At 43.8% G+C, this 24,378-nt stretch overlaps 1 protein-coding gene across 7 annotated transcripts in view; it reads left to right on the forward strand.

Moving 5' to 3' along the window:
• pkn1a (protein kinase N1a) overlaps positions 1–24,378 on the forward strand; it is a 50,631-nt gene that overhangs the window by 24,315 nt on the left and 1,938 nt on the right. For 4 of the 7 annotated variants that reach the window (XM_044345803.1, XM_044345808.1, XM_044345804.1 and 1 more), the window contains 21 exons: positions 9,805–9,999; positions 10,982–11,087; positions 11,779–11,927; positions 12,942–13,062; positions 15,748–15,893; positions 16,732–16,945; positions 17,323–17,517; positions 17,910–18,019; positions 18,162–18,305; positions 18,659–18,734; positions 19,418–19,553; positions 19,866–19,992; positions 21,446–21,525; positions 21,814–21,889; positions 21,978–22,069; positions 22,379–22,555; positions 23,109–23,171; positions 23,457–23,533; positions 23,625–23,767; positions 23,942–24,049; positions 24,268–24,348. In XM_044345803.1, the coding sequence (XP_044201738.1) occupies positions 9,805–9,999; positions 10,982–11,087; positions 11,779–11,927; positions 12,942–13,062; positions 15,748–15,893; positions 16,732–16,945; positions 17,323–17,517; positions 17,910–18,019; positions 18,162–18,305; positions 18,659–18,734; positions 19,418–19,553; positions 19,866–19,992; positions 21,446–21,525; positions 21,814–21,889; positions 21,978–22,069; positions 22,379–22,555; positions 23,109–23,171; positions 23,457–23,533; positions 23,625–23,767; positions 23,942–24,049; positions 24,268–24,348 (2,616 nt within the window). Of the gene's footprint in view, positions 1–8,762; positions 8,884–9,804; positions 10,000–10,981; positions 11,088–11,778; positions 11,928–12,941; positions 13,063–15,747; positions 15,894–16,731; positions 16,946–17,322; positions 17,518–17,909; positions 18,020–18,161; positions 18,306–18,658; positions 18,735–19,417; positions 19,554–19,865; positions 19,993–21,445; positions 21,526–21,813; positions 21,890–21,977; positions 22,070–22,378; positions 22,556–23,108; positions 23,172–23,456; positions 23,534–23,624; positions 23,768–23,941; positions 24,050–24,267; positions 24,349–24,378 lie in introns of those variants that run through there. The other 3 variants (XM_044345805.1, XM_044345810.1, XM_044345806.1) reach the window with 3 other exon arrangements.

The raw sequence follows: 24,378 nt of genomic DNA on the forward strand, positions 1-24,378 counted from the left end.
ACGCCACCCTGGGCTTTAGGAAACACTGATCAACATACAGATAACAACAGATAAATTGATAATGAAAATAACGTTGTTTCCACTTGCTGTCCATGGTTTCAGTCGTATAAATGCTCTCTTGGTGAACCCATCAGGGTCATTTGAATGATTCTGGCTGATAAGAGCTTTTCTCAGAACTGTGTGGGTGTGCAGGGCCTTTTAACAGTTCATCTTAAATAATCGCAGATGTGTATGACTTCAGTCTAAAATCAGCCTTTCTCCACGCTTCTCTCCCCTGTTTGTGCTGTTCTGGTGTTCATCTGCTAGTAGAGCTGCATGTTAAGAAGAAGAGTGATATGAGAAGCAGGGAGTTCTTCTGAGAAATAGATCTTTTTTTTAAAAAAAAATGTAGCTGTGTCATAAAGCCAAATATTCCACTGGAGGCCAGTACGTGTTTACATTCCCACCTGGAGTCATTTCAAACTATTAGTGAAAAGGTTACATCTGTGTTCTCTCCGCTCAGCACAATCAAAACATGTTTCTGGAGCTGCTGCTGCCACAGCGCGTTCGCGTTAGCTGGAGGATAACTGACAGCTGTCGGCCGTCCTCACTGATTCAGCAGGGCAGCGATTGGACAATGATTGACAGGTGTCCGGTCGGCTCACTAAGCACGTCTGGGACAGATAGTCATTGACAGGTGGCCTGCTGGGCTGAGGTTCCTCCCCCCTGCTGATGAGGAAGATTAATGCCAGCCTCTGTGTAGAGTAGCTGCTCGTTCCTTCCCTTCGCTTCCTTTTCTTTCTCTCTCTCTGTCCCCGGAAAAGGTTCAGTGCTTATGGACATGGAGACACTTCAGTCTGGCCAGACTGTGTTTACATTCCCACCTGGAGATCCACTAAGGTCTCTGTATGATTGATTCGTCCCCTCCTCTTCCTCTCTAAACATTTCTTCAGGCTCCCTGGCTTTAACCATTTCACTAAAGATTAGTTCTTACCTGTTGCTTCTCATGCTGGCATGATCTGTTTTGTACAGGCTGCAATATTTCCTACTGCGTAAAGGTACGTCAGGCTGATATGTTGACTCTCTGCTGCCAGTATAGGTATTTATATCGGCAGATAAGAGAAGAAAAGTTATGATTATTATCAAGTTATGATTGAGCAAGAGCATGAACATTCATTCTTCAACTTGGAACTTCAAAGCTCGAGGAAAAAGGTCATGTGTTAACGTTTATTTGTTTTGGTTTTTTTTCTCCTGTAGGTTTGACGTAATTGAGAAAATCCACCAGAGATCACTGACAGAGTTATTTTTCAGCTGTAAAATTTCCCACACTGCACATATCCTGGCTACAACTCTTTAATAACCACATGTTCAGGACTTTTATCATAAACGTTTTGATAACCAGAACTTGAGAGGATGCAGAAGACCCTGCAGATCATCCTTGAAAAAAAATATTTTCTGTGGAATGTGTTTTGCACCTGATGTTTTGCGCTCCGTGTGATGTATTTACGTATCAGCGTTGTCTCGGTGTGTTGTAGCGTGTGAGCAATAAGGCAGGTGAGGATCAGGTACTCCGCCCAAAACAGCAGCTTCCTGATATCTGCTGTTCAACACAGGTGGAGAGAGAGAACAGATGAGGGAGTCTTTTATCCATCAGCTGATACCTGAAGTAAAGGAGAAACTGATTTCTTTCGCTCCCTCTTGTCTCGCACCCTCCGTCTCATTCATACTGCATCAAAGAATGAACATGCATCGTCTCTTCGTCTCATACATACGTCCTATTTCGTAGCTTCGACATGAGACGGTTCTTCAGAAAAGCAGCAACTGTTACGACATTTTCCCCCCAGATTGACACATCTCTGCTACCGCCGTCTCACGACTACCTCCTCAGTCTGTGTGCTGCGTCCGGTCACGACGGGACGCAGCCGATATGTGTTTATTTTTTTTTGTAAGACTTCATCATTTGTCTGCAAGATAAATGAGTTTGGCAATCATGTTTGTGCTGTCGCTAAAAAGTTGGACGCAGCTCAGAGAGTAAAGTTTCCTCCGCAGCTGCCAAGCTTGACAGGACTGAAAGAGTGAAACGGCCAATTGGTGAAAACAATGGCCGTCAGGTTGAGCCAAGTTCATGTGTATACCACCCCGTTAAAAAATGACCCAAGCAGGGGACATTCCTAGATTCAGTGTTTTTCTGCCAAAAGCGCTACTTGTTTTTCATGAATTTCCTTTTGAGGGTGGGGTCGCTGAGACTGAAGGTAGAAGTCGGTGGTTATTGTGGAAAAGAGAAAGACGAGGTTTAGAGGCAGATAACCTCTGTATGGTCCTGTCTCTTTATACACGTAGGGGGGGGGGACAACTGTGGAGAGCAGAGAAGAGAGAAGGACTGAGTCAGAGGGGGGGGGGAGGGGGAGGTGATGTAGGAAGATCTGTAGGTGGTCAACATGGCCAGAGGGGGTTAAAGGTCAAAGACTGCCCGTCCCTGCCCTCATTCTCACAATGTCCTTGTGAAAATGGGTGTGTGTCTGCAGAGGGTCAGGTCACCCTGTCCCGGTCTTTCTTTGTCTGCTCTTCTTTTCTTCCCTCCACCCTTTTTATTGGAGCCTCCTCCCTTTTCTGGCGACGCATCGTGCAAAAAGGTGGATTTTTAGAAGATGAACAACATTCCCTCGATTCTTTTATGTGTGCTAATGTGACATTTTACACGTTTCACTTGTATGTACAAACGAAGAGAGACTGTAAAGACTGAAAGTGCTGTTTCATGTATATTTAAAAAGTGAAGGTTATTCTCCTGTTCTCGAGCTATTTTGAAAAATCACTCATCTGGCACAGTTGTTGCTCATTGTAGTCGCTGATTCATTGCTGTTCTCTGCCCTCTTTCCATCTCCTTCTTTCTTTCTGCTTATTTGTCTGTTCTGTCGGCTTCAACCCTGTGACCCCCTCAGCTATGCCTCATCCGTCTCTCTCTCTCTCTCTCCTCCCTCTCTTCCTGTCCCCATGTTGCTCTCTCTTGGTTTGACTCATCTCTCTCTCTCTCTCTCTCTCTCTCTCTCTCTCTCTCTCTGACCCTCGCTAAGCGTTTCTTGCTCTGCCTTGTTCATGAGTGTCACCGGACAAACCGGCGTTTGTTGCTTCATGCTGATCAGTGTCCGTTTGTATCCAAGTAGAAGTGCACGGCTAGCAGAAGACATTGCTTTTGAGACTTCTGTGTATCTGTATACGTGTGTTTTTGATGACTTTTCATCATAGTGTGTTGAACCAGCCTTCCCATCACAGGACAAAGAGAGAACAGTAATTGTTTTATTTCGCTCTTCCTCCTAGACTTCTCTATTCTGGGGAATTGCATACTGTCTCTCTCTCTCTCTCTCTCTCTCTCTCTCTCTCTCTCTCTCTCTCTCTCTCTCTCTCTCTCTCTCTCTCTCTCTCTCTATGCCTCTCTACCATGCAGTCATTCACTTTGACAAGAAAAGGAAACAGTATTTCCCTGCAGGTTAGTCTTCTCAGTACAATAATACGAAGTGGCCCATGTGGCAGACGTCTACAGGAAATGATTTACAGGTTACTGTAAATCCAGTAAAGAACCAGTTTGCAGACTCATGCTTTAGTCATACTAAACACACACACACACACACACACACACACACACACACACAGTGGACTGTCACCATTGTGTGTGTGTGTTTGTAACTGATACCTTTATAGCACCAGTATTCTCAACTACAGTACATGCTGGTTTTTTTACTTACTGTCAGTTTACAACAACAGTCAAATCAGAAGGTTTGTGACCAAAAAGTAGCACCGACATAGTTTCAGTGGTTTCAGTTGCCACCGCCTCTGTAGCTCAGTGAGAAGAAATCTGTGAGCCTGTTGAACTTAAAGTAAAGTCTAATAACTCTGATAAAATATATATTTAACTGTTAATGGAGGAGATGAATGTGCTGATATTAATGGTGTCCATTGTGATCATTGATCAACTTTACACGCGTCACCGCTGAGACTCAGTAAATGTGGACTCCAGTAAAACCAGTACTGTATATTGGTGCAAGTAACAGGATTAAAAAATCATTTCAAACTCTTGTCTCCGTGTCTAACCCAGGTTGAAGAATCTTCTCATTTTGCTCTTTAGAAACATTACCACAGAGCTCCTGGTCGTTACTTTCAGGTCGTCTAGATCAGGGGAGAGGTGCTGGTAATTTGAAGCACATTTAGCATCTACAGACTGTTCATGGATCTGAATTATTATCCACATATAAAATGCAGAATACACCAAAATGTAACATTTATACATTTCTCAGGCAATGAAATATGAACACATTGATGATGGGAGAAGATTTTAATGAAGGTGGAAGATCATCAGATTTATCCATCTGGTCTCTTTGTTGTGTTTAGGGAGGTTTTTAGTTCTTGTGGCTGTAAAATACTTTACCAGAACTGGTCCTTTGCTCTTCTTCGTCCTTTCTCTGTGATTATAGAAGCGTTTAGTCACAGTTATAACGACATTTGACCCAGTGTCTTATCCAATAGCCTGCACCAAAGTCAGTTTTGGACTGAGTGTACTGGAGCTGTAAGAGTACACAGATCACACCCTCAACAATAACACTGCGCTCAGTTAGAAATGGGCTGAGCTCTGTGGCCTCGCTCCCCCCCCAAGAGACATGTCCTCGCTGGAAAGTGAGAGGGGTTCTCTTTGTGTGTGTGTGTGTGTGTGTGTGTGTGTGTGTGTGTGTGTGTGTGTGTGTGTGTGTGTGTGTGTGTGTATATCAAAAGCACATATCTCTTATTTTTGTCCGTGTCATGCACGCTTGCACGACCGCGCCTGTCCGTGACCTCTGTGTGGACGGTGTCTCTGTGCTGGGTGGTCATTATCACTCAGGAGAAAAACTCCAGGCATTGTCCTCACAGTGTAGGACGCACTATCACACACACACACACACGACTACACTGTACCCGTGTTCTGTCTTGTCCTCCTCGTCCAGCCCGAGGCTCCTCTATGCTGCTCACACAGTCTGATTGAATTAGCCTCGCTTGGCGCCGTTATCTATTGAATTAGCTCGTCATTACTTCCCGGGACACCGCCGCTGAATGTTCCTCCCTGGGCAAGTTCACTAACAAGCCGCATAGAGTGAGTCATTGAGGCCCCGCTAGCTGTTGCCATTTTTGTAGCGTCGCACCGGGTCGACAACTGGAGGATAAAGTTGAGCGTTGTGTCGTATCAGTTTCCTCTCTTCAACTGCTCAACTCAATTAACGACGTCAGGAAGTGTGTCAGTTTCAGTGTCTTTTCGTGTGACTGGTTTGTGACAACTGATCCGATGTTGCTTTGCTGCGTATGTGTGTCACGACTCATCAACATCTGCCGCCGTTAACACGTCTTCAACATGCGTTTTGTTGGAGGTGACGTGAAACATGTCGCCACCGTCGTCCTGAAGGCTGTTTCGACTGAAGTCAGCGGACGGTTAGCTGCTCCGTCTGTCGCACGGACTCTTCTTCTCTGGTTTATGACAGTAGATACTGAGGATCAGTGTTCATGAAGCACTTGACAAACCCACATCGTAACTAATGATAGATTTCTCTGTGAAAGCCGAATTGTCTTCAGAGGAAGGTTATATAGAGGTTATATAGAGGCTATACAGAGGAAGGTAATTATGGCTGCAACTAACAGTTATTTTTATTCATCTGCAGATTATTTTCTGGATTAATCTTTGCTCTATAAGATGCCTGAAAACTGTTTAAAAAGGCCTGTAAATGTCACGTCAGTTCAGGCATTTAAGCTTAAAAACAGACGATCAATCATCAACATAGTTGCTGATTAATCTTCTCTTGATGGACGAATCGTTGCAGCTCTACAAGTGAAACTATTTTGCAGAAAGAGCAGCAGCATTGATGCCAAATATCTCAACCTGCCAAATCGTTATAGTCCAATTTTCTTTAATGTCTTGGAGAAGATTCTTTTTTGTCTGTTTGACATTTTCATATATCAAATTATATTATTTTAAATGTCCTCAGGACACTCTGTGCACTCTGTGCTTGTTAAAACTACTTTCTCCCTTCATGAAATACCTTTTTAAAGGTCTTTTACAAACTGCCCTGAAGGAAACATGTTGCTGCTTTATATAACCGTGACTTGAGGTGGATTGTGTTTATGGTTATCAGTGTTATGGCCTGTATGTTTCTTTCTCTAGTTCAGCTCTTATATGTGTTGTATCATGTGAAATAGTTGTGAAACTGCCGTCTTGACCAGAACTTCCTGGAAAAAGAGATCTTGTGTCGTAATGGAACCTTCCGGGTTAAATAAAGGATGAATGAAATAAATATATTTGTTTTGTAAGACTTTACGTCAAGGCTCAGAGCTGGATATAATATTCATATTTGTGTTCCCCCGTTAATCTGATCTGCTGCATCTTCAAGTTGTAGGAGACTGTGTACCCGATCATTATCAATATCAATATATTGTAATCATCTGAGACTTAAGTTAGAGGCAACTGGACTTGTTAAAGGTTGAAGAAACAACCGTCTCTCTGGAGTTTGTGTAAGTTTCAGTGTAAGTTCATAAATAAATGTCAAATCCAGTCGCACTTCAACCTAAAAACGTCATCTTCTTCTGCTCAGCGTCAGGATGCGGATGAGAGAGTATGAGCGCTGTAGTAGAACTCAAACAACCTCTCTCCAGCTCGGTTACACAATCAGCTCACCATCTGACACATAATCACTTGGCAGTAAGACTCCAGCTCAGCAGAAACACAACAATCCACACTAATGCTGAAACACTGCAGCCTCCTCTGAGCAGTCACTCTTCTCACCACTGACGCTGTAAACAAACGTTTCATCAGCGTTTCATCAGCGTCTCTTACGGTGGCAGGTGTGGATCACATACACACCTTCCCACAGGGAGACGGAGAGGATCAGTAAATTTTCTCCTCGTCTTCGTCAGTCAGTCTGGATCGAGAGCTCACATCCTCCAGGTTTCACCACTAGAAGAACTTAAGAATACTCGACTCTGTATCTGTTGATATAGAGCACCGATCCGATACCAGAACTCTTTTTCACACATTTAAAATCACTTTTCTTCATTGTGTTTGACTCACTGGAATCAGTTTTTGCAGGGTAACATGAGCTCAGAGTTTTCTGTAGCACCAAACTGTGACTGAACCTTTTGTGACGTTAATGAAGAAACTGTATTTTCAATCCATTGAATCAGGTAGAGCAGTTACCTCTCAGATGGATTAGATCAGTGAATCCTTTCTGAAAACGATTATCCAGAATTAATTGTAAAGCTTTAATATTGATTGACATTTTTACATACATATTGTCGCTCTGCCTGTTTTGTTTTTTTTTAGCACAAAACTTCTGGTCGGCTCAGTTTGTCTTTTCAGATTACAGGAAGTAAAACTCTGCTTGGTGTCAAATTTCCTTTCTTATCCAGGCAGATCCAAAGAGGACTAGAAGGGCTTTGGTGAGAAAGATGCCTGTCATTGTAACAGTTTCCCTCATTACTCACCAAATTACCCAGCGTTTCATTGAAGAAACCACCAAAATATCACTATTTTACCTGCTGAATCATATAAGAAAACCAACCGATCTGACAACACTGAACACAGAGTAGCAGAGAAAGAACCTTATGAGAAAGAGATGAGTCAATTTCATGTGGAAAGATGGACAAACCACAAAATTATAGTCACAATTAGTTCACTCCTCGCACGCTCAAATTCTTCCGCCGTGACGAGGAAACACATTGGACTATTTTCCCAAATCCCAAAAGTTGTCATCGGTCACAGATGTATAATTTGCATGTCATGTTTTCTTTAGTGTAACTATTCTCTACATGCTGTAACTATATATATGTTGTATATAATTACTGCCTGCTTTAAAATTAGATTATCTGAAATTTAAAACCAAATGCTAAAGTTCGGACTGTTGCTACGACAACAAACAAGTCAGAATATAACACAGAATCACCGTTATTCATAAACAATAAAGCTTTTTGTGAAAGGGAACTAACATTTACAAAACATGAAAGTGATGCAGATGGATGACGTGTCTCTGCTGCTGCTGCTGTTGTTGTTTCGTTTTCTTTTTGTTTTTTATAGTAAAATTGACAACATCCAGTCCTATATGGACCCTTCCACCCGCTGCTGTATATATAGATGTTATCATATTGTCAGTTGGGGTTGTGCGTCCGTCTCGTGCTCTTTCTATAGGGGAAGGGGGGGGAATCACCGCTGCGGTCTGTGAATGTGGAGCCCAGAGGAAACGAGAGGTCGAGCAGGCAGCAGAAATGCATACCACCCTTATTCTCTGGCTCTGATCCAATACTTAGAAAACGCATCCTTCCCTCGTTTCCGCCCTGGAGATTATATCACAGAGCCGAGCGAGAGGCAAAATAAAGAAGTTGTCACAAATGAACCTCAAGCCAGATCTGATACATCGGCGAGGGGGAAGAGTTGACATCATGCAGGCTTACTGCCACAGATCCAAGAGCGATTTACAGAAACTTGAAGTGGGAGGATGTGTTCTTCTTTTTTTTTTTTTTTTTTTTTTTCGCTCTACATCGTTCTCCACTGACAGCAGCGAAAATCACAGAGGAAACAGGAAAGGCCTGAGCGGCTTGGTGTTGGGACGGATATCCTCTTTCGGAGGCGTTCCCCCCCTCCTCTCTCACTTAACTCTCCCTCTCCCTCTCTTTATCTCTTTTTATCGTCACCCACCTCCTCCCCCCTTCACCCCCCCCCCCCCCCCCCCCCCCACCCCCCCCACCCCCCCGAAACTACTTTGCTCTCGGTGTGGCATTAGCTGTTTGGCTGAACTCAGGAGCGTACCAAAGATTTGGGTCCCTCTGTAGTTTTTTTGGATCATCATATCTGGGCGAACTATGTGTTGGCATGGCGACGAGGAGGATGAGGACAGCTCGGAGGTGAAGTGTTGTCGGCTTGTTTGTTTGCTTGGTGTCTTCCTGTAATAAGGGGTATGAGCGGCTGTGATTCTAGTGATTAATGCTCTTTCTCTCTCCTGCTGGCTTCCTCATTGTTTGTCTGGTTTGCTGACTCTCCAGATGTCTTCTGCTAGCATGTTGTCGCTCTACTTGATGTGATTTTTGTTTTTTTGTAAAGACACAGGATTAACATGCTAACAAGCAGGCACAGGAGGTAGGAAACAGTTGTTAGAAGTAGGAACTTGAGCGGGAGTCGTGTAAGTAAGCTAAGACTCTCTCACAGTAGAGAGAGAGACGCCGGATCATGAGAAAATGTTTTTGAAAGAAGACAATAGACAGCACAGGTCACGGGACAAGTCTGTAATTCACTTTGATGTTTATGTATAATGTGGGTTTTAGCCCATTTGGCAAGGAGGCTATGAAGAAAATGGTATTCTAGATCCTTTAGTAATAAACGGGTCGGATATCGCAGATTTGTTTTGAAATATTATAAACACTGGCTGAACAAGATTTTTGTCATTCCTCGTTGCTCCTCCTGCATCTCTGTTCCCATCCTCACTGCTTCCTTCTCTAGCTTTTCTCATTTTTACCCAACTTTGCCCCTTTCCTTCCCCCCCCCCCCCCCCCCCCCCCCTCCATCTTTATCGTCTCTCCCCGGCTATCTCTTTCCTTCCATTACTGCCTTATCCTGCTCACCATCTGTTCCTCTTCTGTCCACCTCACTCTCAACACCTCCCGTTACCAGACGGAGGAAAAGTGCCGTATCGCCTCGACAGATATTTCTTTTGTTCATAACCAGACTGCTTAACTTGTTTTTTCCCCCATTGTCCTCCATATTCCTTGTTTTTCACGTTCTCCCCTTTCTCTCTCTCTCTCTCTCTCTCTCCTTGTTCACCGATCCAGAGCGACCCAGACGGGCTGTCGGTCCTGGAGCAGCTCGGTCTGGACCAGAACTCGGACTTCTCTGACTCCAGCGTGCAGCAGCTTCTGGACGAGCAGCGCGAAAGGATCCGCAGAGAGATCCGCAAGGAGCTGAAGATCAAGGAGGGAGCTGAGAACCTGCGCAGGGCGACTACTGACAAGAGGAATGCCCAGCAGGTCAGCTGCAGTCTCCCCTTTAGATCTTCTGCTGGAAACCTTCACCCACCAGGGCTTAAAAACCACCGGCTGGTTTTCTGCTTTTTTTTTGTGGAATAGAGCCTTAAATTAGCTTTCCCTGTAATAGAAGGTCTGAAATACCAACACGGAAAGTCAAAGAAAAATGAGAATGCATCTTCCAAATTCATTTTCACCACAGCGAGCCCAGTAATGGGGGGGAAATCCGAGGGTCCACCCCCTCAGACAAAACATCAGTAACAAACAAAGCTGGAATAAAATGATGAAGTCATGGAAGCACTCTGACTTAAAATTAGAATGTCATGATATTTCACCTCAGTACGGCTACAGGAAACCAGTTTAATGAGCACTATCTGCAGTGGCTGGTGAATCAGATGCATACCAGTTGACCGGAACTGAGTAGATCTGCTGATATATTATGGTCTCATCCTGTTGGGACTTTCTGAAGGAGGATCTGGTGCTGTTTTTAAAGCCTCAGGTGACCAATGTGTGGACCCTTTTTTATTTTTTTTTATTTTCCCAGTGTAGGCTCACTGAGCACAAATTTCCACAGGGCGTGTAGAAATGTCCTGCTTCACAATCACACAGGCTCACACGTTGATTTCCTGGAGTTGCGACCGCTGCACCGAGCAGCAGCGTCAGACTCTGTTATTAGAAGTGAGCTGCACCACTCAGGCAGTCAGACGGTTAAATGCTTCAGTCACAGGAGAACTGAGTCTTTAAAGCAAAACATGTAGATAGCGTGCACATCCAGCTGCAGTCGGTGTGCTGAGGCTACTCGCCTGCTTCATTATGTCTGAATTAGAGTACTTAAAAAATAGGAAACACTGTCTTGAGGTTTCACAGTTTAGTGAACCGCTGGGCCGATGCACTGACGTGTCCACACAGAAAATAAACAACAGAACGATTTGTTCCTTCGCTGTAATCAGAGCTGATGTTCTCGTCTCTTTGCTCTGGTTTGCAGGTGGACAGTCAGCTACGAACCTCCAACCGCAGGCTGGACAGTCTACACGTTCAGCTGCAGGAACTGGACGCTCACATTGTGGTGAAAGGAGGTGATGAGAATAAAGGTACAAACATTCAACACATGTTTCAAATTAAAGAGTCAGAAAAACTTTGTAGCAATATAGGATTTAGAGGATTTTTTTTTTTGCATCAGTGTTTTGGAAGCATCTTGACTTGTCAGGTATTTAATTCACTGGATTTTATTCCCATTATTTTATCAATAACTTGCATAATGACTGGCATAGTGCTCGCAGCTCTTCCTCCTCCTCTCTGTGTCTTCCTCCTGCTCCATGTTTAAAGGAATAAGTGACTTTGGGCTTTTGAAAGCAAGCTTTGTGAACATAAATTGATATTTAGGAGAGATTTTTAATATAAATCAAATTTCCTTCACAACATTTTAAACTTTCTCTATAATGCATGTAGATAATTGCCTCCACAGTCTTGATGAAAGGAGGCGCAGGACATTTGAGCGGTGGGAAAATAATCTGCCCTGATGACCTGTCTTTCCTTATTCCATCTGGGTGGGACAGCATTTTCAGAAGCCAAGTTTGTTGCCAGTTTTTAAATCGTACAGACAACCACGGCTTCGGATATTAAGGATATTAACTGTGCACACGCTGCGACTTAAAGAGCGCAACAATAGCATCTGACATTAAATGAAATCCCCCTGAGAGTTTCACTTCAGAGCGCGCCGTGTGAACCCCTCGTCTCGTTCCTTTTTTATATCATCTCCAACCTTTTCCCTTCTCTTCACAGATGAATGTCCTCAGTCTCCCGGGGCAGAGAGTCGAACGTCAGCCCACAAGGAACGCATCGCTGCCCTGGAGAGACAGCTCAACATCGAGCTCAAAGTCAAACAGGGAGTCGAAAACATGATCCCCATCTACTCCAACGGATCCACCAAGGTTACAGGACACAAACTCTACCTTTACACACAGAAACACACCTAAACACAGAACAGCACAACTGATGACACACAAGTACCAGAACATGAACAAAGGTGCAGAAGTGTATTAATACAGAGACATGAGTAAACGTTGAGGATATCGTTACCCTCCCCCAGCTGGCTGACGCCTTCATGATCCACAACCTTGAGATCTGCTGACTCAGATGATAATCCATAAATATATAAATATATATATATAACCTGTGAAAAATACCGCTAACCTATGCAGATCCACACCTCTCATCTCTCGATTACTTCATATTTCCCCTCCCCCCCCTTTTTTTTTTTTATGCAGCGTCTGTTTCCCCTCGATATTTTGACCTTGCTCTCATGACTCCTCTCGACTTCCTGTTTCGCTTAAAACACCTTAAAGGACGGATTCACAATTTTCAAGTCTGTCTTAAAACATCAGTCAGGTTCCTGAATGACCATCGAAAAGGGTTTTGCTCGTTAGAATCATTCTTCCTGTTCATATCGACCGTTATGAGATTCTCTTTTCACTGCAATCTGAAGCTAAATTAAGGCTTCAGTCACACAAATTAGTCAAGTGGATATCTTCTAAATGTAGTCTTTTTAGTTACCATCCTTCCACTGCAGCTCAACAAGGAAACTCTCTCTAATTTTATTCTGAAAGGGCCGTAACTTTAGAAGACGTCCACTCGAGGCCTCATATTAGCATTCGATGAACTTTTGAACACATTTTTGCATGAAAAGAGGACTGTGGATTTTGTTCCTCATCACTTCCACTGAAAGCACGTTCCCAGGGGTTCCTGACTATTGTTTTAAGACTGACTCGAAGAATTGTGAAAGCAGCCTTTTAAAGCAGGAATATGAAGCCCAAAGCAGTCAACAAACAGGACTAGAGAAGCATTAAGTATTCCTCATGTCGCTGAAGGTTTTCCAGTATAATAACTTTTACCTTCCTGTTTCCTGTCGTGTAATCTGCTCCTCGTGTCGTCTCTGTTTCTCTCAGGATAAGAAGATGCTGCAAACAGCGCAGCATATGCTGCAGGACAGTAAGACCAAAATCGACATCATCCGCATGCAAATCCGCAAGGCCGTGCAGGCCACCGAGCACAACGACGACACACAGGGTGAGTTTGATCAGCTGACTGGTTTTATACTATGAATCTCAGCAAGTATCAGTGATGCACCAGTGATCACGCTTAACGAAAACAGCTTCCAGGTGCTTGAAAAACGGTTCTGTTGTGGATAAATGGAGGACGACTCGCCTTGCTGTCTGGTAGCGTTTGGAGATGATATTTCAATGTTGTTTGTAGAATCGGGTCTTTGTCTGTTTCCTGTCAGAGGGAAGTGAGCTAAAGTGATAGCAGATATTCTCACGTGTTGCACTGTCACTGTGCTTTATGACAACAGTCAGCTGGCTTTCACAGACTTTTCTTTGCTGGGTCTTTTTCGTCTCTCTCTTCATGTGGTCTTGTTTTCTTTTTTCCGTCGTCCAATTTACTTCAGACAGCAGACGCACAACAGCATAAACAGATCGATAAAGAGCCGGTTCAGTGTTTCCACCTCAGTCTGATGGGGAGGAAGATGAAGAAGGCAGTTAGGTTTGGTACACACACACTGGTAGCAATCCTGTGTGTTTGTGTGTGTGTGTTTGTGTGTGTGTGTGTGTTTGTGTGTATGGGGGGGTGGGTGAGGTGGACAAATATGGGTGCGAGTGATACAAAGCCCGTGAAATGGCCCACCTGGCACATTACCACAATCAATCAAATTCACACAGAGATGTACACTGAAAAAAAAAAACCTCCAACAAAAGAACTGACAAATGAAATGTCTCTTTCTCTCACACACACACACACACACACACACACAGACACACAGACACACAGACACACACACACATCCACAGTACAACATTGTGAGGGCAGGCACACAATGTTAAATGCTTTCCACTCCTCTCTCTCTCTCTCTCTCTCTCTCTCTCTCTCTCTCTCTCTCTCTCTCTCTCTCTCTCACTCACTGACACACACACACACACACACACTTATCTGTTGTACATTGTGTTGTGGCAGAGCCATCAATGCCATTTCAGGGCAGGTGAATGAGTTTCTATAGGGCAGTGAGTGCTGTGGACCATTATGGCCCCTCCGCTGGGAAAACAGGCCGATTAATGACGAGAGGTGGATGCTTCGGTAACATGTAGCCGGGGGGGAGGAGAGGAGAGGAGGGAGGGGGGGGCAGGGAGAGGACGATGGGGATGGGAGTAAAAACAGATTTTAAAGATGGTGTACTCTCCTAAGGGCCACATACTCCTTTCTGCTTCTGTCGGCTGAAAGTGGGTGTCTTTTAAGGCAAAGAAGATAATGGCTGTTTGGAAGGTTATTTAAGGGCCTCAGTGGGTTTATAACGTGATTTAGAAACCAGTATAACAGAGAACTAGACTGAGCAGCAATGATTTTTATACCTTTTAGTTCTTCTTCCACTTTCTGTGTAGGTTCTTTACTGTCTGTAATCGTCTGTTGCACTTGTGTCTCACATGGTCTCTGGATCTCTCTTGGTTATTCTGTCTCTCTCCTTTTAAACCACACACACACGCACACACACACACACACACACACACACAGGGTTGTGTGTATAGTGTACACAGACAGTCTCCAGGCACCACACCCGGTGGAGGGGTCATCTAGCAGGGTCTGGGCTCCAGGCAGAACACCTTATTAGGAGATAAAAGCATCCACATCCATCTCCACCCCTAACTCCCTCTTTTCCTTTTCTCTCTGTTTCTCTCTCACGCAGCGTTTCGAGCAGCTCATAAGTCATCATTTAAAAAAAATCATTTTCAATCTCTCCTCAGTGTCCTTTTCTGTCCTTCCTCTTCTCCAACCTGACATTTGAAAGTCAAACGTACCTTTTTTGAATGCTATTTATCCCATTGTCCTTCTCCTTATCTCACGCCTCCTCCTCCTCTCCTCTTCCCATATCAGTCTGCTCCATTGTGTTTGTTGTCCACTGTGAGCAGCAGCTGCTCTGCCAGTAAAACTAACCGCCCAGCTTCAATTTTAGCCCTTTTTATTGTCCACGTATGATTTGTTTTAATGTTAGTCATACAGTTTCTACACCGGCCTGCCGTGTTTAAAGCATGTAAGCAGGACATGATTTATTAAAGCATTTGTTTATCCTGTTAACTGTGTTACATCATGGTCAGGTGGTTTGTTTCTCACATCGCCGTCAACAGAAAAAAAAACACGAGGTCAAACAATGTTATATTATTATTATTACATCATTGCTAATCCATTCTAAGCACATATCTAATCAGGGTTAGCTGGCTAACCTGAGGAAACATTCAAAATATTTTCAACTGGGAACAAACTGTTATCACTGAAACCCTCACTGGAGAGAGAGAGGATACACTTTAGATGCTCTTATTTCTGTTTTTTTTTGTGAATTTTGGCTTTATAAACCTGTCATCCTGTACCAATATCATTTTGTTTTATATCTCAATAACAAAGTTGATCATATAAAAGGAAACAGTTTGCTTTTAAAAACGTCTTGGAAACAGAGGTTGGAGCGAAGGTTAACGCTGCTCACTGGGAAACAGTCATTGGCTGCTCTCGGCGCTGCTAATGTTTTCTCTGTCTGACTCTTGTATAATGCATGACATGCATTTAAGCATTAAGCTAACTTAATATGCCCTGGGGTTCAGTCTAACACACTGCTCACGTGCTCCTACCGAGACCAAACTACAGAAGTTAAGTGAATAAAATGCGCAGGCGTGTTTTTTAAAGTCCGCTCTGATGCACATCTCCCCGCTGCAGGTAACCACGACCTGTGTGGGGTGGAGCTGCGGATCGAAGAGCTGAGACATCACTACAGGGTCGAACATGCCGTCGCTGAGGGGGCCAAAAATGTGCTCAGGCTCCTGGGGGCCAGCAAGGTCCAGGACAAGAAAGCCCTGTCTGAGGTTAGACCAGAACACACACACATAAACACACACACACACACACACACACACACACACACACACATCCTAGAAATAGTTCTGTAGTTTTTGTTTGGTCACATCATGTTCCTTTGGTTTTCATGCTCTACATTTTGACTCCTATAATGTTCTGTTGTTTTTTACCTGTACACTGATTATATTTCAGTCTACTCTGCATAGTTTCCTTCCATCAGGGATCTAAAATCCGTGTTTTGTGTTAAACACAGTTGTTGCAGCATCATGACGTTTGAAGGTCTCTGACTGTGATCATCTTTCTGTTTCTGGCTGCAGCAGAAACAGAAACAACGTTCCATTGAAAAGTTTTCTGTGAAGTTTTCTTTGGGAAATATCTCCCAAAGCAGTATAAAATACAAACACAGTATCTTCACCATGTTATACTTTACCACAAAACTCTAAAAATAACAGCACGCTGGTGTTGAAAGGGTCTCAGTCGGGACCAGTGACTCACCACTTTTTCACCATGTTCTGAGATTTCTGGCTCTTAAAACTCATTCTTTAGTCTGTTTGGAAACATAAAAACTTTTAGTCTTGAAATATGGTGCTACAAACAATATTGACTTTTATTTTCTACAAACAAATATAAGCCTGAAAAGCAAACATTGTGGTTTGGAGCCTCTGTGCTGGATTGTTGCACTGATACGATTTCTGTTTGCTATTGTGAAAATGAGATTAAAATAGGATAGCAGGAATGGATTATGCAAGCTGTGAGACTAGACAGAGTTTTAACAGTTTACTTAATGTCCATTAACAGTCACCCGGTGGATGTAAACGTATATTAAATCTGCTCGCTGCTCTGCAGGCGCAGTCACGTCTGAGCGAGGCGTCTCAGCGGTTGGACCTGCTGAGGGATTCTCTGGACCAGCGTCTGGCAGAGCTTCCGGAGGACCATCCCAAGGCCAACGTCATCAAAGAGGAGCTGGTCCTGGCCTCCTCCCCTGCCTTCAGCTCTCGACATGGCGCCCCCTACCTCCACAACCAGTACAGCACCCTCAACAAGCCCTCGCCTCTTACTGGTACGTTCCACTTACACCGCAAGTCCCAAGAGGTCTTTAAAGACTCAAACAGTCACACATCTGTAGTAACATCCCCTAAAGCCTCGCTGCGTAAAGGAGTAAGACATTTATATCATAATATCTATAAGCCTAGTTTGATTCTAGCATGAGTGATTCATTCTGTTCAGTAGAATGGGAATTATAATATCTCTGGGCTGGTGCTGCTGATTCCTCTTTATGTCAAAAACCATCTTTATGGCTGTTTGTGAAAGTGCACCTAATCTTTATAAATCAAAAAACTGCATGTCTGAATGTGCTCAGAGATTTTTAGTCTTGGATTTCTGGTGTTTTGGCCTTTTTTAATCGGTTGTACCTGAATTGTTCGCCTCTGTCTTCAGGCACCTTACAGGTGCAGCTGCTGGGCTGTGTGGGGTTGTTGGAGGTGGTCCCAGGACGCAATAAAGGGACGGCCGTCATGCTGCCCTGCTACAGCCCCGGAGACACCAGGTCCTTCATGAGGGGCAGCAAGGGTCTATACGGACGGAGCGGCTCAGTCAGCGGGAAGACACCGAGCAAGACGGAGGAGCTCTCCTGTAAGTACATGATGTGTGAGTCTGTCTGTCTGTAGGGCCTGGTTTGGCATGTCCGTATTCAGTATAGTAACACACAGTTGCAGCAGGGCAGATTTAACTGTAGGTTGGATGTTGGGTACTGAAGGTCAGCGCTCACATGTAGCAGCAACATCAGCAAATTTAGCTGAATTGCCTCGATACCCTGAGTAAGCAATTCACAAGCTGCTTTCTGCAGCGTCTCTAAGGAATGAATGCTGCTCATTAATCAATACCTCAATTGTATTATGTTCGGTAGTGGGAGCATACAGTAGCCTTCATTTATAGATATGTCAGGGCTAAAAGTGCCAGCTACTGTAAAGGAAAGTCACCTTTAGGGGAAATAAGATTTGCTGTGTTTGTGTTTGTGTGTGCAGCTGAAGTGAGTGCGGTGCTAAAGCTGGACAACACAGTGGTTGGACAGACGGCTTGGAAGACTGTAGGAGAACAAGCCTGGGACCAGACCTTCACTGTGGAGCTGGAAAGGGTCAGTAAACACACACACACACACACACACACACACACACACACACACACACAGGCTACATAAAAGCATCCCCTAGTGGTAATGTCCTTTCCATGCTGCTAACTTTGTACGTGTGTGTGTGTGTGTGTGTGTGTGTTTTCAGTCGAGGGAGATGGAGATAGCCGTTTACTGGAAGGACTACCGCTCGCTGTGTGCTCTGAAGTACCTGAAGCTGGAGGAGTTCCTGGACAACCAGAAACACAGAGTTCAGCTGGAGCTGGAGCCTCAGGGCCTGCTGCTGGCCGAGGTACACACCACACACACACACACACACACACACACATACATACACATACACACAGACACACACACAGTAACAAAAAAATGAGAGAAGGGACAGCCACACACAAAGGTGGACACAGATGTCCTACATGACACCTGTCTATGCAAGCGCTATAAATACACACAAAGGTATTCACATATGCGCACATACACCTACCCACACCCACACACACACACACACACACACACACACAAGCTGTCACATGCACCTGTGCTTTGATATATCAAACTTGAAAGGTTCAACCGTCTGAGTGTGATGTCTGGACATAAAATATGGATGTGTAGTTTCCATGTTTCCTCTCCGTGTGTGTTTTACAGGTAACCTTCTTTAACCCCGTCATCGAGAGAGTTCCTCGCCTCCAGAGGCAGAAGAAGGTCTTTTCTAAGCAGCAAGGTGAGCAGGAAACAAACCAGAGAGGAAAAAAAATTACTCCCCTTACACCGTTTCACCTTCTCTTTTCTACTCTGGAGCCAGTTTATAAAGACGACCCTTTGAGATGAACAAACAGCTGTTGTGCTGAAACTGGCTTTTTCTTACTGAGAAAAGGAACATGACTAACATTGTTGGTGCTCAGTCCACTATTTCATATGGCTAACAGCCCCCTCTAGTGGTGAATAGATGATGATGACATCTTTATTTACACAGCATTATCCAAACAAAGCTGTTTAGTACTTCACTTAAATGAGGTGAAAAACTGAGATATTAAATTGGGGAAAAAACACATAAAGGAGAATTTGGTCTTGACTTGGTTTTAACCTCCACTTGGACCTTGAACCTGTCTGACTCAGCTTAAGGGATCTTGACTACAGTCTTGCATTTACCCCTTAAAACAATTAATTGGTTATGAAACTGTTCTTAATTAGTCTTGGAAAGCATCAATGTTTTAAAGTCAGAGCTGAGAATCTTAATTAAATCTACCATATATCTACAATACAAAACATGATTATAATAGATATTCAAAACTCATTCCTTCAATTAAATGTGAGTCATCGACAGTGATCTGTTCTCCAAGACACACATCAGTAACTCTAGATGTTTGTGTGTGTGTGTGTGTGTGTGTGTGTGTGTGTTTCCAGGCAAGGCGTTCCTTCGGGCTCGACAGATGAATGTGGATATCGGGACGTGGGTGAGGCTGCTTCGAAACGCCATTCCTACCGTCAACAACTCAGGAACCTACAGTCCCAATGCACACAGCCTCACACTCAACACTGGGTGAGGCGCACGCACAGCACACACACAACACACACACAACCATTCACACTTAATTTTAGTGGGGGAAAAACACTCTACGTGTGACGTTTGATAGCCGTCAGTCAGACTGTTGCTATCAAACACAGCAGCACTCCTCGAACCTTTTTCCTTGTGTTTCCTGGCAAAGTGTAAAGCATGTGATGCTTCCTCTGCCCCGATGTCTAACCATCCGTTTGTGTTTTGTTTTTGTCTGTTCATTTGACCATCTGCGTCGCCACGTTGGTCTGTTTGTGTGTGTGTGTGTGTGTGTGTGTGTCTGTGTGAATTTTTCAGGGAGATCTCAGTGGAGAAGTTGAGTCTGGACAGCGACTCTCCGATAAGAGGCGATTACAAGAGAGACATGGAAATACACACCCCGGTGAGACAGACAGAGAGAGAGGGAGACCAGGAAATGGGGGAGGTGTGTGTGTGTGGGGTCCAGTCTGCTGTAGTAAATCCACTCTGTCAGCTGTGGGATAAATAGATTTTTTTAAAAAAAACATGTTTTATCACTTTGATCGGTGAATAATGTGATAATATGTAAACCAGACTGTAATATTTACAATTCAGGTCAAGTTTGGACTATATTTATACATATTTTGACATGTTTTGCTTGGATATCCATGATTTGCAAACAAGAGATTACAACAAAATTTCAGAAGATTGTGAAAGTGGCTTTAAAAGAGCTGGTTGAGTCAGTCATGAAGCCTGTGTGAACAGAATAACGTCTTATCAGAGTTCTCGTCATTACCAGCGTTCAGATCAGCGTCTACGTCGTCTAAACGACCGGGACACCTGGATAGCTCTGATGAAGTGGTTTCTGCCTTGATAACTGATACCGAAGCACCGGCAGGCGGCTGCTCTGCAACCTCTGACCCCGGTTTCCAACTGGTTTCCAACTGGTTTCCTACAATCTACACGCAGAACGCCTCGGCCTGCTTAAGGAAACCAAATTTCCAGCCTGGCGTCTCTAATCACCAGACGCAGTTGTACCACTTATTTCAGGTCTATAACGCCAGAAACGCCCGACAGCCGGATAACAATGTGTGTGAATAGGTGGTGGGAGACTTTCAGTAGTAACAGGTTATCTCTGGAGGAGACCCGCTCTGCTGCGTGAGGGCACTGGCCTGGTTTTAAAGGGCAGCCTATTTCACCGTAATCATATTCCATTGTTCTTAGAATTTAAATCAAATAAATCACTACTGTCGGTTTATCTCAGGGGAGACGTTTTCTGTTAACCAAAAGACCTCAGAGATGAGCAAACAACAGGAACTTTGGTTGGAAGGTATAAAATACACTCCAGTTTTATTTAGGTTTTACAATAATATGAAAATTACAAGTTATAAAAAGTAGAATATAAAGAATAAATATAAAAGTTATAAAAAGGGAAATATACCCTCTCTAGGGTTAAAAAGAGTCAAAAAGGCAAAAGGCCAGTAAAGAGTAAAAGATGAAAAAAAGGCTCCTCGGTCCCTTTCAGCTTCTTACAACTTAAAATCCATATATGGTTAACAACCAGAACATCATCAATCTGTTGGATATTTCATTGTTTGTGTCGTACATCACAATCAGGGTTAAAAGGTCAGAGATGCAGAGGTGTCAATCAGGTGCAGAAACCACAGCTTGCTTCACAGGCCGCATGCTTCCTGCCGTTCACACCTGCAGCAGGATGTTCAGTTTACATCACAGTAGGTTTGTGTAAGAGGCGTGCACACTTGACCACAGGGACTAAAAGTGAATCACTGAGAGGCTGTTTGTGTGTCACGAGCGTCTCTCATCGTCTTCCATCTCATGTCCTCTCATCTCTCCGTCTCTGCGTGTCTCTCTGTGTCTTTTCCTTTGTGTCTCTTTTCCTCGCATGTCCCCCCCGTCAGGATCGACTGCCGGTCATCGAGCCCTTCTCCCCCCCAGACCTCACCCCCGAGTGCCCTGTCCGAACCCCGTCTGTTGGCAGGTACACACACTCACACACACACACACACACACGGAGACGCCCTCTGCAATCATCTGTTATCAACAATGTATTTTTTGGGGATATTTTTTCACTGTTGTTTTAATTTGATGTAATTTTAGTTTCATTATCTATAAGAACGAGTATGTGACATTTGAAACTTCTTTACTCACACTCTCAGTTTCCATCTCTGGATAGTCGATGTGATATTTCCAATCTGGTATTTTTGGTAAATAGATCATAATTCATCCGTTATAAAGATTCCTGCTGACTGTGTGTGTGTCTCTGCAGTAAGCAGAAGAAAGGCCCTCTGTCCCTGCAGGACTTCAGGCTGATTGCTGTGTTGGGCAGAGGACACTTTGGGAAGGTACCGTTATTTAGTTTTCATTTCACCTCCTCATCAGATCGTTTTACACACGTCTTTATCTGCTGTGTGTGTGTCTGTTTGTCTCCAGGTGTTGTTGTCAGAATACAAGAAGACGGGAACGATGTACGCCATCAAAGCCCTGAAGAAAGGAGATATCATCGCTCGGGATGAGGTGGAAAGGTGTGTGTTTATTCCTCAGTGTGTTCCTGTGTTTGTGTCATCGGTTGCTGCTAAAATGATACATTTCACTGTATTTAATCTGTGCTGCTGCCGCGCCTCAAACCACAATGATTAAAGTTCATCCGTGGGCTGAGCGAGGGTGTCTCATCGACTAAAATAAACATCTAATTATGTCTTAATGTCTCATTTTTTCCTTTTTTTTTTTCTCCTCCTCTCTCCCACCTCCCTCCATCTTGAATTTTCTTTCATCCTCTGCATCCTGTCATCTCTTTCCACCTTTTTTTTTCATTTCTCTCCTGCCCCCTCCAGTCTGATGTGCGAGAAGCGCATCTTTGAGGCCGTGAACTTGTCGAAGCATCCCTTCCTGATCAACCTGTTTGCGTGCTTCCAGACACCAGAGCATGTGTGTTTTGTTATGGAGTACACCGCAGGAGGCGACCTGATGATGCACATCCACACGGACGTCTTCACAGAGCCGCGAGCCGTGTACGTAACGTTTAATGTGTGTCTGTGAACACACTGTCTGCATTTTTAGGGTTTGAGAAGTTTGTGAATACGGTGCGAGTTAATGATTCAACTTTATTGTCATTTCGAGGCCTTTGTTAACAGTAGTTTTATATTTTAAGGGTGTTTTTAATATTTAGTTCTTCCTCTATTCCTCTATAAAATGCTACAATCCAGGTAGGAAAATAAAAACTGGAAAAACATGACTTTTAAACAAATTTCCATGGTGTCCAGTACATCCAACAAATAATATGAATAATCACTTCATTTTCAGTATACATGGCTAAAATGAAACGCCTACAACTCTGACACTGAAGACATGTGTTTACTGTAGTAGTAGATAAAGTACTGTGTCCCACCCAAAGCTGCATCACTCATGTACAACAGCTGGCAAACAGCTGTTTTTCAGCCCTCAGACTGACGGTTTTGGTAAAAAAAAATTAACCATTGAAGTGATCTGAAAACACTTACTGTTACTTATGATGAGGGTTACCATGTATGAGTTTGTAATAATGTTTCTTTTGTGTGACTTCAGGTTTTATGCGGCCTGTGTGGTTCTTGGACTTCAGTTCCTCCATGACAATAAGATTGTGTACAGGTGAGTGAAACCCACATAAACTATGTCTACACAAGAAACTACAGACTAAAAAACATCTACCAAATCAAATCAGTGTAAAATATGTTTTATATGAGTTAAGCTCTAACATCTCCACTGAGCTCTGTGTTTCTGAACCAGAAAATGTTCTTAAGAAGCTTCCGATAGCACAAAAAAACTCTGAATCCAAATGATTCTCTCTCTTTCTGTCTCTTCTCGTACTCTCTGCTGTGATTTATGAAACACTGTGAAGAGACACTGATGATTCTCACCTCCCCTCCCCTCCAGAGACCTCAAGCTTGACAACCTGCTGCTAGACACAGATGGATATGTGAAGATCGCCGACTTTGGACTGTGTAAAGAAGGTGGATGTTAAAGACAGATGGGCTCTTTTTCATGTCTGTGCTAAAAAGCTCTCAGCCACAAATAAATTCATGTTTCTGCCTCCGTCTGTAGGAATGGGTTTTGGGGATCGCACCAGCACGTTTTGTGGGACTCCAGAATTTTTGGCGCCTGAGGTCTTAACTGATACTTCCTACACCAGGGCGGTAGACTGGTGGGGGCTGGGGGTCCTCATCTATGAGATGTTGGTGGGAGAGGTGAGAACTAACACACACACACACATCGTGCATGGAGCGATAACTAATCAAACCCAGCAATCAATGTTTGTTTCTTAGTGGGTGTTTCTATGGAAGTTATGATTTGTGAATTTCCTCTCTGTGTGTGTGTGTGTGTGTGTGTGTGTGTGTGTGTGTGTGTGTGTGTGTGTGTAGTCTCCCTTTCCAGGGGATGATGAGGAGGAGGTGTTTGACAGCATTGTGAATGATGAAGTCCGCTACCCACGCTTCCTCTCCACAGAGGCGATTGGTATCATGAGAAGGGTGAGGATAAAAACCACTCATCTTTCATCTGACTTTATCACCCGCAAACAACATGTGACTAATGAAACACTTATTCACCAACATAGTTACAAACTGACACGTCCGCTTACAACCAATCAGAGAGTTCACGCTGACGGTTGGCTACAAAATCCCCTTTTTCATTTCTGTGTGTGTGTGTGTGTGTGTGTGTGTGTGTGTGTGTGTTTGATCGTGAGCAGCTGTTAAGGAGGAACCCAGAGAGACGACTGGGCTCCGGTGAGAAGGATGCAGAGGAGGTGAAGAAGCAGCCATTTTTCAGGGTAAGGAGTCTCACGTTTATACACCAGAAC

Source organism: Thunnus albacares, chromosome 3, assembly GCF_914725855.1.
Source record: "Thunnus albacares chromosome 3, fThuAlb1.1, whole genome shotgun sequence".
Lineage (NCBI taxonomy): Eukaryota > Metazoa > Chordata > Actinopteri > Scombriformes > Scombridae > Thunnus > Thunnus albacares.